We start from the raw sequence: 15693 nt of genomic DNA on the forward strand, positions 1-15693 counted from the left end.
AAATATTTTATATTCTTCAAAGAAAAGAGACAAACAAGTAATAAAAAATAGAAATAAGAAAAATTTAATTTTATTCAATAAATAAAGTGTTCAACTGATACAACGAAAAGAAAATAAGATAACTAAAATAAATTAAATTGAAAATTGGGAAACAACTACTCAGACCCAAAAAAAAAGATCTATTGATTAATAAGAAACCTAAAATATTAAAAGTAAATCTAAAGCTGAAAAAGTTGCTAAAATGGAGGCAACTCGGTAAGTTTCTAGGCAAAACCTGCTATATAAAAATATCAACTTGTGAGTTTGAAAATCAAACTTAGTAAATGACATCTATTTATTAAAACATAAACATAAAGAAACATGGGATATGTAGTATGATTGATAATATGGACGATTTACAATTTATATAAAAGATTTTGCAAAAACTATTTATGTAGATATTACATGCTACAATATTAGGTGATTTTACACAGATATGACTCATCATTCATTTAACACTACTGATAATATACAATTTTAGTATATACATATGTATTCATATAATTACATTTGTAGTTAGTCGTTTATTACGACACCCTAAAACAAGGGAAGGGAAGCACCAACCCCATGAAAATCCATGGATTTCTCTAAAAGACTCGTTGATCCAAGTAGTCATAATAAAAGGGTTTAATACCAACATAATAATATAATAATTTTATTATATTTCATGCATCACAACCAAAACATAGGAATATAACTACAAAAAATGCACCAATATTTTATAAACAGTTATAAAACTGAAATAATGAGATGTCGCATCAAAGATATAAAAGGAATAATAAATTTTGAAATCATGAAGTATTAACAATTAAGCACAAGGCTAAGCAGTAATAAAACAATATTGATTACACATTGGAGTCGCGATGAGCAAAAATAAAAACTACTGCAATTACATGAATGAAATTTAAATTATACAAATGACAAACCTCAAATTAGCTAGGAATTTAATACAATTAACAAGGATAACACCCTTAACTATGAAGGGTACATTTATCTCATAATAAAGAGCAATTACTTAACTTGAGGCGACAAACATGATACTTCTATGAATTTGACGGTTCAACTATCGATCCTACACTAATTAGAAGGTAAGATTAATTATATAGTTAAGTTTTATCATTACTTAGGTACAATCTAATCAACGTTCATTATTATTATTATTATTATTATTACTATTATTAGTTTATTATTATAATATATTTAAAAGAAATAAATTATGAACATTGTTCGAATAACATAATTAAAATAGTACTTGGTTTTTATTTTATTTTTATAAGGATGAGAAAAATAATTTCTTAATCAATTTTATTTTGGGGGGGGGGGGGGTTAAAATATAAAAAGGGTTTTTTTCATCAACTTTGAGAGGTTGAAGCAAGCGAAGGAGGAAGAAGAGGGTTGTTACCTTCCTCGATGGTTTCAGGTACGAGCGAACTGAAGGGAAGCAAGGTACGACGTGATTCCGTAATTGCCTTCTCTACCAGCTCCCACCGCGGTTGTGCACAAAGGTTTCAGGCATGGGAGCAGAAAAAAGGGAAAGCTAGACGATAGTTTTGGGTGAAATCGAGATAGTGAGGGAGGAGGGAGATCGGTAGGAGCTTTAGCCCTGCTCTTATAGAGCCTAGATGCTTGACAAATTGGGAAGGCAACAAGGAGAGGGTGGGAGACAAATCGGGAAGGTATAGAGAAAGGAAATGAAAGATGCGTGAAATTTAAATTGGTAAGGCAGCGATGCAGAAGGAAAGAAATTTGATTCACATGGTAACTGGAGAATCAGGGAGGAAGAAATGTAACTTTTCGATGCTTACACACTACCCTCCTTAAGAGAATTTGATCCCCAAATTGATACCAATGCTGCATCAACTCAACTAGTGAGAAAATTATGGGTGATATGGTTTTGTTAATAATAACTCACAATCATGAAACCATTGAGCAACAGACAAGGATGAGTTTGATGGCACAGTTAATGTAATATATAAATCTATTGAACAACTCAATGTACTCAATGTACTCAATGCAAATTAGTATAAACAATTCCGTTGATGGTTACTTAAAAATAAAAATAATATCTGTCATCGCATTAGGAACTTCACAAACTTCTTGTGGAGTCATAACAAATGCACGGGGTGGAATCCCCTTCTTAGGCTACTGATATGACACATCAAACATTTAACGTTACTAATAATATACAATTTCAATATATACATATATTTACATATAATTATATTTACTTCAAATCAGTTTACTACAACACTCTGAAACAAGAAAAGATAGACACCAATCTTATGAAAATCCATTGATTCCTCTGAAGGAGACATTAGTCTGATTAGTCATAACAAAAAAAGTTTAATAACAACATAATAGTATTGTAATGTTAGTTATATTTCAGGCATCACAATCAAAATACGAGAATATAACTACAAAATGTCCACCAATATTTATAAACAATTATGAAATTGAAATAATGAGATTTGTCACATCAAAGATATAAAAGAACTAATAAATATTGAAATCGTGCATTGTAAACAATTAAACACAGATCTAAGTAGTAATAAAACAAGATTGAATACACATTGAAGTTGTGATGAGCAAAAATAGAAATTACTGCAATTATATGAACTGAATTTAAAAAGTAAGAATGACAAATCTCTAATTAGCTAGGAATCTAATACACTTAGCAAAGATAACACCAATAACTAAAAATAGTACATTTCTCATCATAAAAAGCAGTTACTTACCTCAACGAAACACAATACTTCTACGAGTTTTACGATTCGACTATTGATCCTACACCAATTAGAAGATAAGATTACTAATCGACGTTCATTATTATTATTATTATTATTATTATTATTAATAATATATTTAAGAGAAATATATATTTAAGAGAAATATATCATGAACATTGACCTAACAAACATATTAAAATAATATTTGGTTTTTGTTTTATTTTTATGAGGAAAAAAAATAATTTCTTAATAAATTTTGTGGGGAAAATTACATATGTAATACATAAAACCTTATAAATAGTAAGAGAAATAATAACCCCTTTTACATCCTAAGGATAATTAATGCCCATTCTCCTCTTGTTTGCCTTAAATCACGGTAGGGTCTTGTCGGACCAGGGATTTACAGGACTTTGAGATGTTAGTACAAGCGAAAGAGGAAGATGAAGAGTACCTTCCTCGATGGTTTCGAGTAGGAGCGGACTGAAAGGGAGGAGTCGTGATTGCCTTCTCTACTAGCTCCCACCACGGTTGTGTCGCAAGGGTTTCAGGCCGGGAGCAGGAGGAAAAGTCAGGAGATAATTTTGGGTGAAAGCGAGATGGAGAGGGAAGAGGGAGATCGGTAGGAGCCTTAGTCCTGCTCTTATAGAGAGCAGATGCTCGACAAATCGGGATGGCGGCAAGGAGAGGGCGGGAGACAAATCGGGAAGGTATCGAGAAAGAAAAGGGAAGATACAAGAAATCTAAATCGGGAAGGTAGAGACGTAGAAGGAAAGAAATTTGATTCATATGGTAATGAGAGAATCAGAGAGGAAAAAAATGTAACTTTTCGGCGCTTACACATATGGTGCATAAAATAGAGAACACAATGCAAATACATAGAATAATCGAATCCTGAAACCAAACGAAGTCGGGAGTTTTCATCTTATCATACAATAAATTCTATGATAAGCCACATGGGTTGCACATACCTTAAAATCGAGAATTTTGGAATAAGTTATGTTGTTTGCACTATATTATTCATGTTATTAATTTTATCTGATTGACTCGCGGCGGCGATGAACTCTAATTGACTCAAATACATCTATAGATAGAGAAGATAGGCATACTGATATAATCATTAGCTTTTAGTATTGATGGTCAATCTTTAGCTCCACCCAATAATATAAACTCAAGTTTGTATTTGAATGCAAAGTTTAAAAAATCAAAACATCCACCAAACTAAAAAAAATAGCATTACTTATAAAAGTAACTTATTAGTTAAACCATAACAAGTACTGAAGCACAAAAGTGCATTCTTATAAGAACAAAATTATATTACTTGTTACAAGACATCACTTGCATTAACTACAAAGTGCTTAACTAGGAGGTTCTACCAAAAAAGTGCTTAACTAAATCCCTCCTAATTTGCATTGTTTATGCTAACAAATTATATTACACTCAATTGATCTAGGAGGTTCTACCAAAAAAGTGCTTAACTAAATCAATTAGAGAAGTCCATAAATAAACCAAGATAGTGCATCATAAAAGGACTAACATAACCTAGATTAGGATGTGTAGACCAAACCTATAAAGGAGGCCAACAAAGTGGGTAAACCTAGCCTACCTCAACATGGCTAAACAAAATAGTACAAAAGGTGCATGAATTACTCCACGAATTGTGTTTGAGCATAATGAGCTGCACAAATGGCCGAAACTACCTTTCCTTTCTCCTCTCTTCATGTAGTCATCCTCCTGGATGAAAAAAATATCATATATTACAGTTAAATATATGGCTTGCCTTCCACCCCATTTTCAATAGCATTTTGTCAATATTTATAAAAAAAATGCAACAATAAAAAGAGAGAAATAAGATGGATAGTAGTGATTGGCTTGTATTTTGAATGTTCTCTCATTTTATGCTATTTTCTAGAATTTTTTTTTTATCTTTCAGGCACACATTTTGGGACACCCTTCATTCACCCATGAAATTAAGATTTAGATTTAATTTGAGTTAAATTGGTTGGATTTAAAAAGTATTTTGATTATTCTTAGCTTTTTTTCAATCTTTTAATAAAATCAGCATTTCCTGGTCAACATGCTTTCCAGAAAAAAAACATTTGGCAAGCCTCTCTCTCTACCAATATGTATTATAGCAACAACAACAAAACTTTTATCCCACTAAGTGGGATTGGCTACATGAATCATTTTTCTCCATTGCGTCCAATTTAGTGTCATATTTTCATTTAATTCTAATAAATTAAGATCATTTTTTATACAATATGCCCAAGTCTTCCGAGGTCTACCTCTACTTTTCTTAACATAAGTTGAATCTAAAATATCTACTCTTCTAATCGGATCATCAGATGGTTGACATTTAAATGGTTGACATTTAATGTGACCAAACTATCTTAGACGACTCTCTCTAATTTTGTCCATCACTGGAGTTGCACCAACTCTGTCACAAATATATTCATTTTGCATTTTTTGTCTATATGTGTAAAGCCACTCATCCACCTAATCATTCTCATCTCGGCAACACTTAGTTTTATGCTTCTCTTTTAAAAGCCAACATGCAGCTTCATAGAGCATTGCAGGTCTCACCACTATCATAAAATTTTTCTTTCAGTCTAAGCGGTACTTTTCTATCGCACAATAGACCCGAAGCATTCGCATTCCTCCACTTCAACCATTGAATTCTACTAATAACATCCCCATCAATATCACCATTACTTTAAACAATAGACCCGAGATATTTAAACCGTTCACACCTTTTAAACCGTTCACACCTTTTAATCGTTCACACCTTTTAATAATTTGATCACCCATAGTTACATTTTTGTCACTAGAACTACTATACTAAAATTTACATTCCATGTATTCTGTTTTAGTTCTACTCAAACAAAGGCCTTTAGACTCCAAGGTAGACCTCCATAATTCAAGTTTTTCTTGAGCTTTTTCTCTCGTCTTATCCACGAGAGGGATATCATCAGCAAAAAGCATACGCTAAGGTACATCCTCCTGTAAGTGTCCAGTAAGACAATCCATAACTAAAGCAAAAATATATGGGCTTAAAGCCTCCCTGATGTGAACCAACAGAAACAAGAAAATATTTGTTCAATCCTCCTGTTCGAACACAGGTCACAGCTCTTGTATATATCTTTAATGATTTGAATATAAGTCATATCAACACATTTCTTCTCAAGAACTCTCCAAAGGATATCTCTTTGAACCTTATCGAAAGCTTTTTCTAAATCAATAAAAATCATATGTAGATCTTCATTATTATCTCTGAACTTCTCCATCAAACCTCTCAATAAATGTATAGCTTTTATAGTAGACCTGCCCGACATAAATCCAAATTAATTATGAGAAATCTTTATAATACGTCTTAACCTATGTTCAATTACCCTCTCCCATAATTTTAAAGTATAACACATCAACTTAATTCCTCTATAATTTGCACACTCTTGTGCATCCCCTTGTTTGTTAAAAATGGAGACCAAAATACTCTTCCTCTACTTCCCAGATATCTTTTCCATTTTTAAAATAATATTAAAGAGTTTAGTAGGTCAAGAAATTCCCAAATCTTCTAAATATTTTCACATTTCAATTGGGATATCATCAGGTCCAATAGACGTTCCACCTTTGGTCTTCTTTAAAGCCTTCTCAACTTTTTTTTTACTGAAGCGACGGTAAAAATGAAATCTTTTATTATTATTAATGATATTAAGATCACTAAGATCGATTGTATTTTCCAAAACTTCATTAAAAAGTTTATCAAAATAACTCACCCACCTATTTTGAATATCTTTTTTCTACAAAAATCACTTTTTTTTTTTATTTTCATGATTAATACATTTTATTTGAGTTAAATCTTTACTTTCTTTTTTCTTTGTTTGGTCATTTATACATATATTTTTCACCCTCCTTAGTATCTAATATATGCCAAAAGCAGAATTTTTAGTGCTACAGATTGTTGAGTACTTAAATCCTCACTTGGAATGACCTTACAATCTTTACATTCTCGATGCTTTCTTATTCTCATAGGAAAATAGTCAATTTATGTTTTATTAGATCTATTCATATAAGTAATATGTTCATCTCTTTTCTTGAATAAAGTATTAAGAATAACAAAATCATACGCTAAAGTAAAATCTAATAAAGCTCTACATTCTTCATTAATCACTCCAAAACCGTAACCACCATGAATATTTTTAAAATCTTCTACCACTCTACCGACATGTCGATTTAAATCTCCTCCAATAAAAATTCTTTCTTCAAGAGGTATCATTTGTATTAGGTCTTCTAAGTCATTACAGAATTTATCTTTAGAATTTATATTTAAACCTACTTGAGGAGTATAAGCACTTATAATATTAAAAATCTTAGTATCAACAATAATCTTAAGGGGTAAAATTTTATCTCCAACTCTTTCAATTTTTACAACATTATCTTTCAAACTCTTATCTATAATTATACCTACATCATTTCTAGTGCGACTTTTATCTAAATATCAAAGTTTAAAATCTAAGTTATCAATTTCCATAGCCTTCTCTCCAACCCATTTAGTTTCTTGACACATAAAATATTAATCTTTCTATGAATCATAATGTCAATTAATTCCATTAATTTACCAGTGCGAGTACCAATATTCCAAGATTCTATCCATTAATTTACCAGTGTGAGTACCAATATTCCAAGATTCTATCCATTAATCTGCCAATATGTATTGAATCACTTTTTTGGCTTTGATCGAGCTTGAATCAAATTAAGATGAGTTAACCCAAAATCAAATCTAGATTGGATCGAGCCACTTTTAGCATGACTTGAACTCAAATCAAATGCCTTTTAGTCAAGATGAATCTATCAGCTCATGAATAGATAAGGAAACGTAACAGCAGTATCGATCAATAGTGAAAATAGCAAAGCACACATTGCCTCACTAAAAGAAAAAACTTGCATTGGAAATTGCTAGAGCTTTGTTAAACGACTAATATGCTCCAATGTGATCCTGCAATTTGATTTAATTGCATGCAACCAAGTTTCACTTGGTTATACAGTCAAAATTTCAGTTTCACGCATAAAACACATTTAGTTCAAGTTGTACCCGCCATTATGCTATATTGGTAGACAAAAACAAAATGAAAATAAATCAAAATAAAGAAATTTTAGGTAATTACAGCTTCATTTTGCAAGAAATTTAATCTTCAAATTTGTACTAATACAAAGAGACATGGTACTTGCTCGTCATTCATGATTCAGTTTTCAACATAATTTCTTGTTAAGACTAGTTCCTCCAAAGGGCTTTGAACATACAAATATTCTTATTATAATGCTGCTTATATTGCCAGGCTAATATTCATTCAAGAATACCTATATAACTCAAATTGTACTATAATTGCATCTCCTTTATATCAAATTACAAGTGTCAAGTCAGATACATAAGCATAAAAGCAGAGACACCGAAAACTACATTTATATTAGACCTCTATGGTAGACAAATAAATTACTAATTCATTTCAGTAATTTTATGGTTGGTTGGCCATATCATTCAAAACACATCTAGAAAATTTCATACTACTAGCACAGTGGTCGGCAAAAGAGTTTTCTATTCTATTTCTCTAATATTCACTAAATGACCTCAAAGACTAGTTCATCATTCTACTAACATGAACTACAAATATTAATGAAGAATAACTCAATTCTTGCTAAAAAAGGTAAACTTCAATTGATTGGGAATATTGAATATCAACATTTTTCTAAGCAATCAATCACAATATAATGTAGAGGCAGCTTAATTTATTCTTAATATTGCACCAAACTTCGACATGGGCAAAATGACCAAACATCAAAGAAATACTTTGTTTTTATAAATGAAATTTCCATGTAAACAAATTAGTACATGCATTTCTTCTTGGATTTCCATGTAAACAAATTAGTACATGCATTTCTTCTTGGATTTATTCACACACTCATATTATGTAAAGCGCAATCAATATTCACTATGCTAAGCATTGTACCCAATCTCAAGCCATTCACATCCAACGCACATTCCCATAGCCTCATTCAAAGCCATTCAAGAATTCATAAAGAAAATGAAATGCTCGCCTATTAATTTCAAATTTCAAACACTCTCAATGAATGAAAAACTAGGATTCACTCTATATATAGTGAAGAAAAATGCATCACATTTAATAGACTAAGGTCTCGCAACTTGATGCAGGGTAATAGAGTAGTGATTATGAGCCTCAATTACTCTAGGCAACTAAACTAGTCGAACGACAACTCTCAACTCCCCACCTCACCAAAAGAAAAAATTGTTGCAACTCTACAACTCTTCAATTTAGTGGAATAGTACTAATGCCTACACAAATTGTTTCTCCCCTTATATAGAGCTGGTAAAGGGAAAATTGATGACTTTGAGTCATGAACATTGCACTCAACATACTACCACCATAAACAAAAGACATTTTCTTACATGCGGAAACACCTTTTAGTTCCGTTTTTTTTTAAGTGTTAGAGAATAGGTCTGGTCGAATAATTTGGCAATTAAAGAGCCATAAGAAATGCATTGATCCCTTTTGAAAGCAGAAAGACACATTTTATTAGCCAAAAGAAGAAAAAATGGTTTGAATGTTATTCACTCAAATATTCCTATGACTCATTTACTCAAGCTCCATCATTTAGCCCTACTTAGTCATATCCAAGTTCCGGCCAATCATAAAGTTAGGATGTCATTCAATCGATAGCACATGGTTCATATTCCAATTGAGCAAGACTCAGCCTCGTGCTATAATGGTAGATATGGTATACCAAAAGAGAAGTGTTAGCACCAGATATTCACTCAAAGAGGATTCCCTCAGCCGTAATATAGGCGAAATATTACCTTAAAAAAAAATTACTCAACCATAATAAAAAGACTTAATTGCCCACCATTTTGATACATAATAGTTTCAAATATGAACCGTTTATTCATTTAAATGGCTTTTGCGAATGGAGTCAGTTAGAGGCAAGAAAATACAAATCAATGAGATGATTGGTGATGAGTAATAGTTGATTGATATCAAATTTCTTCATATATAGTTACCTCTTCATTCTCTCCACAATCAAAGAAATTTGACCTCAAATTGGATCCTTGGAGAAGCTCCCGCATTATAATTGGTTCATGCTTGTGGATAATCAATACGTAAGCCAAGACATGAATGAGCCTACTCTGATAAAAAAACTGTGTAGCCCAAAGAATGATAGTATAATAGAAAGAAACTAAAGTAAGAATTCTACTGATTATATGGAAAAATTACATGTGAAAAGTAGAGATTTGCTCACCATAAATTATAGGGACGTATGCATCATTACATTGTTAAGCACTCATCCAAATGGAACTTATGTGCAATTATATTTGTGAAACACTCACCCAAAGCATTTTCATACTTTAGCTTTTTATAACTCCAAGTATGACCTCTTTGGCAAATTAACTGAAATGGTTGGCGATTAGGCTATACGATTAATTCAAGTAACTAATGGGTAATAAGTAATGGTAGGGAAATATAATTTATATGAAATGAATAAATCATTAATAAAGTATAAGTAGAACTCTAACCTAAAATATTATGGATTGTGATGAGGGTTTGGACCCAATTTTGTTTGGAGTAATACACGCATGTTCTCTTGATAATAATGGCAAGAACAGAGCTATCCTGGATAGGTCACACCCACTAATTGCAAAAGAACTCCAGCAACTTACCGAGCAAATAAATGACCTCAATCACTTCATTTCAAAGTCTGAAGGAGCTTTAGGCTAATTTATCATGGCAATTCTGATAGTTAAAATATGGAACACACAAGCCCAAATATTAAAGAAGCAAAAGCGATACTATTCATACCAAAATTGGGTCAAGCCATTCATTGAAATTTTTTTCAATGGTCAAATGTTGAATTGCCTAAAGGACAAAATAAAATTCAAAATAAAAAAGACAAATTATATAGAAGATCAGTTACTACAGATATTTTGTGTCTGTACCAATCCGAAACAACTGACAACCTTAAGGATATTCATTTAGGAGTAGTCAAAGCCATTTTGGAGGGAGAAACTACCAAACTAAAAATTACAACAAAGCTATTGTTGGCCTACTTTGCAAAAAGATGCTTAAAAATTTCAAATATATGCATTTCATACTAGGAGTTTACTCCTAGGCAGCTTAAACCTACCTTAATTCATGGTTATTTGCTATCTTGTGAATAGATTTACGTAACTTAAACCTATATAAGGCACTAAAGGTATTTGGGCCAAGATGACCGGATCTACTTCGTTAACCGTGCGAATCACACGATCTTTGATGACTAGTCAAACTCCTTCCATTATATCTCATAGATGAAAACCAATTAAACAAATTTTCTAAACTTATATTCAACTAAATCAGCAAAAAGTTTATTGACCTAAGTAGACTAGAGTGGTCACCATTTCATGCTTAAATCTAAAAGTATAAGATCACTCCTTACAAGCAATCCAAGAAAAGTATAGTTTCATCTAAGCAATGAGTTTCACTTGAGACTAACCAGAATATTTGATACTTGACAAACCAAGTCTCTCTAACACGTAACTTAGAGCATGAATTTATATTAAGGAAAAAAATCTAATGAAACAAAAATGATCTTTCATTGGCCATCTATAAACACAGATCAGCAAAATATCTTTTCGTACTGTGCATTGTTGGAATTTGAAAGTTGCATACACGAGCTACGGATAATCCAAAATATTAAATTATGACTAAAACTCAAGCCCTGGAACTCAAATAACCCTTTAAGACAAAATATGCTATGAAAGAGACAAGTTCATTTCTAGTGGAAAAAGTAAAGGTAAGGCTAGTCTAGCTTGTTCTAAAAGTGAGCCTACAAGATAAAAGATCCAATAAAACTAAGAGAACTATTATTAATTTGTCTATATATCTTATATATATTCATCAATAGCAAATATCCAAGAAAGAATTTTTTTAAAGTACAAAAATTATAAAAAAAACAAAAAGTTCAAAAGAATATTATCATTATTAATAAAATGTTATTACATTTTTAGCTTGTCTTTGTTACAAAATATAAAAAATAAGGTAAACCATAAGGCGCTTGGGGTCATTATTGCTCATTTTGTATTCATCCATTAAGGATTGTTTAACTTGGTCCAAAAATTAGCTTGGACTAGCCTTTAGCACCACAAGAGATCTTATTTTAGCAACTTTTTAAGGAAAGGAAAAGACCCTCCATCTTTTCTAAAACTAAAATTTCAAACTTCTTGGAATGAATGTACATGTTTATAACCTAAAATACAAATTCTTCACATCTAGATTTTTGTAGCTTTGTTTTTTTTAATTTGGTAAGTTCATCATCAAAACTCTTCAGCGAAGAATTTAAATTAGACTACACCATGAGAAACACAAGAGTGAGGAAGATCCCTCATCATTCGATTCAAGTAGGCGAGATTCCAAAACATTCATTTCACTCTACACGAACACTTTTTTCAAGAGAGAGAAGTGGCAATCGAATCTACAAGCTGAGTTTCTTCAAATTCTTTAATTGATATCTTTGATTGGAAACCATTGCAAGAATCACATCCTTCTCAAAAAGGATTTCCTTCAAAATTTTAAAGTTTTCCAATGCTTCTATTATTCTCTCCTCCTAAGCAACCTGGAACCCAACCACCTCTTTATTTTTATTATTTACAAAATGTGATTCCTTCACTTTCATATTATGCATTACATGCGTACTCATGAGGTTTCACATCAAAGAACATGGAATCCTAATTAGAAACTTGCCTAAACATGACATTCATATGCAACTCTCCAATATCCAAAGGTCATGGGTCGAGAAATTGAACTCAAACATTGGCATCAATGTGTTGATGTTGAAATCAGCCATAGCTCTCTCAAAGTTCTCCTACTAGCAAAAACTCTTCCCAATAGAGGGGCTTCAACATCTTAAGAGGATTGACATTAGGCTCATATTATCAATCTCCCTCTACTTTTCGCTCTCTTTATGAGTTGCTTTATCCTTCTCAACAGGGAAGCCACCATATTATTCACAGATTTCCCTTGGGAAGACATCAAGTTTGGGGACCTCTAACTCTATATGGTTTCCACTGTTGAGCCATCTCTCTCATAGTAACCAAAGCACTTACTAGAAAGGAGATAATCAGGCCTGCAGTAGTTGAATATGAACTACCATCCAAATTAGATATAACAAGAAGTTGTTTCTTCTAAAAAAGGTACTTCTTCAACCTCCTCGGCATCATTAAAAAAAATTTTAATCAAGTGTCATCTTAGAAGTGGCCAGTACATTCCCAACTATGCCCTTGGGAATGATATGGCCTACAAGCCAAACAGAAATATACAACAAAATTGATAAGCTCAAATAGAGATTTTGAACTCAAAATTAAGAACAAATTTGGGCTTGCAACATGGTCTCGATCACTTATTGATCATCTAGGTTGACATGTAATGCCAAAAGTCAAAAGGCCATCTCCCTCATCTCCAAGTTCCAAGCATACTCAACCACAAAGAGACTTGCAATAATCAGCTTCTCCCTCAAGAGTTTGCTCGAACATTTCTTTATCAGCCACCCATTGGCCAACCTTGCATAATTAATTTTACTTTTCAATCAGTCGCTTCATTCATTAATTTCTCCATCTTGATGTATTTCAAAGAAGAAAGACAATACCCCCTTGAAATCGGTGATGGTGAGCATGAAGTGAAAAAATTTGAACTAAATTTTGTTGTCTTCACGTGTAAAAACACTAAATATAATGATGCTCACAAAACAAATAGGTATCACCTAGGCCAAGATGACGTTAAAATTAAAGAGGGTTGTATTTTTTTGAAAATAATGGCAGTTACAAACCAAGGCAAAATTGGTCTATGCAAAATCAAAGCTTATCAATGAACAATTTATTAGGGAACTCTTTGAACCAATTACCCACATAGTGAATCACCATCAAGCTTCAAGTCTTCCACTACAAATTTCACCAACCTCTAATCACGAAAGACGAGAACTTCCATTAGGATTCCATGAAGCTCTCAATGCAATTGATGATTGTACCAACCATCTCTTCTAGATCAAAGAGGATAAAGAAAAAAGGAAAGGAGGTTGAGAATGGGAAGAACATTAAAGAATACTGAGAACAAAGGCACAAAGAGCAAGAAAACGAAGGGTAGCTCAAATTTCCAAAAGTGTGAAAGAAAATGAGTGCAAAGAAAATCATATTTATAGCCAAACCTTAGGTAGCTCAGCAATCAACAGTCCTTATCGAGCAATTAAATCATCATCAAAATATCTAACAAATCAAAAGCTTTCTTGATCAAATAAAATATGCATGGAAACTAAAATGGTGCACCACCTTTGATTGGATCAAAAAAAGGGAGTGTCGATTTCTCAACAAAAGAAAAAAAAAACTTTATGCTTACAAGTTTAACAAAATACATCACAAAAAAATCAAGATTGAAATAATGGATTATCTTAACATGAACAATTCGATGAAAATAACCTTGCTTCATTCATAATAATTTCTAATTGCATCACAGAAATGAAATGCCAAAAGGAAAGGGAAAAAATAAATAAAGAAAAACTAATAATATACCCACTTTCAATGTGAGGTACAAAAAAAAAAATCAAAACTAGCTATCTAGAGGGCAAGAGGGCAACTCAAAGAAGTTGACATGTTGTTAAACTCATCACACAACAACATTCCAGCACCACCTAGCAAATGGTAATGCTTGGGATCAAGCATGGCCCTGAGGTAAACAATGCCACACTCAATTAACTCACAAAGCATGACTTCAACACCAGGCGATAACCAATTCAACTGAGAAGCCATCAATAGCTTCCTTAAGAAGAAGATTTTAGTTTCCAACACATCAAAAACTAGGTAAAACTCCTAACAAATTAACCTTGGTCTCAACTTCATTCAGTCACTACTTGCTGCTTAGAGAGAAAAATGTTTTGCCTTCTTTGGCAAGGCATTGGCTTCAAGTGCCACAATCTCTTTCTTAAATGGTGCAATTTCCAAAGACAATTCTTAGAGATTTAGAACAATAGGTTTCCATGTCAAAATATGGTTGAAAACAGAATTTGAAGTAAGAGTAATCATGCACTCAAAATGTAAATGTAGACCACCAATATCAACTGATTCCTCATAGGCAAAGCCTGATCATGACAAATTAACTCTCACGAAGATCAAAACTTCCTCTAGACTTGATTTCAAGATCCAACAGAGAGCAAAGTTCAAAGAATCAGCAAAGGCGGTGGAGATGCTAATCTACAAGTATGCTCCCAATGATTTTTAAGCAATCGAAGAGGTGTCCATGCAGTACACATATTCTCGCACAGATTAATACTTCACTACTTAAGATTAGAGAAGAAGAAAAGCATTCCAAAAGTAAGTCAAAGAAATCAGTCGGACTAACAACTAGCTAATCTTGAACGCCCAATCTCATTCGCCATCCAACGCAAACGGGTTGCAAACACAAGTCTAATCAAAACAATTTATATTTAGCAGCACAAAAACTGGCAACATATCGAAACCAATAAAAAATCAGAACAGAGCCTAAAACAATCTAAAGACAAACAAGACGGTCACATGGAAGAAAGAAAAAATAAAATAAGGGGCTATTAAGGGCGATAAAAACTCGAACATGTACCTCAAGCTTCTGCACGGCCACGGCCTCGGATGCGCCGGTGATGCTCATAAACATATCAATTGCCTCCTGCGCCGGCCTTCCCATTTTCTGTGCTCGCAACTGTCCTAGGGTTTCGCTTTAGATTCTGTTCTCGGAGGGAGCGATAGAGACGGAGGGATGGGAGTCCAGGCTACAAGGAGAAGGGAAAGCAAAAGAGTGAAATTTCTGAGTTCCTTGATGCTCGCTATTCATGGAGATTAAGTAAAAAGCAATATATATATATATATATA

General features: G+C 32.6%; 1 protein-coding gene across 2 annotated transcripts in view; it reads right to left on the reverse strand.

Moving 5' to 3' along the window:
• Positions 1-15655, reverse strand: part of LOC110025881 (plant UBX domain-containing protein 8-like) — a 57576-nt gene extending 41921 nt beyond the window's left edge. For both annotated transcript variants that reach the window (XM_020726563.1, XM_020726562.1), the window contains exon 1: positions 15425-15655. In XM_020726563.1, the coding sequence (XP_020582222.1) occupies positions 15425-15508 (84 nt within the window). In that variant the 5' untranslated portion in view covers positions 15509-15655. The remainder of the gene's footprint in view (positions 1-15424) is intronic.
• Positions 15656-15693: the final 38 nt, after the last annotated feature.

Source organism: Phalaenopsis equestris, unplaced genomic scaffold, assembly GCF_001263595.1.
Source record: "Phalaenopsis equestris unplaced genomic scaffold, ASM126359v1 Scaffold000339, whole genome shotgun sequence".
NCBI lineage: Eukaryota > Viridiplantae > Streptophyta > Magnoliopsida > Asparagales > Orchidaceae > Phalaenopsis > Phalaenopsis equestris.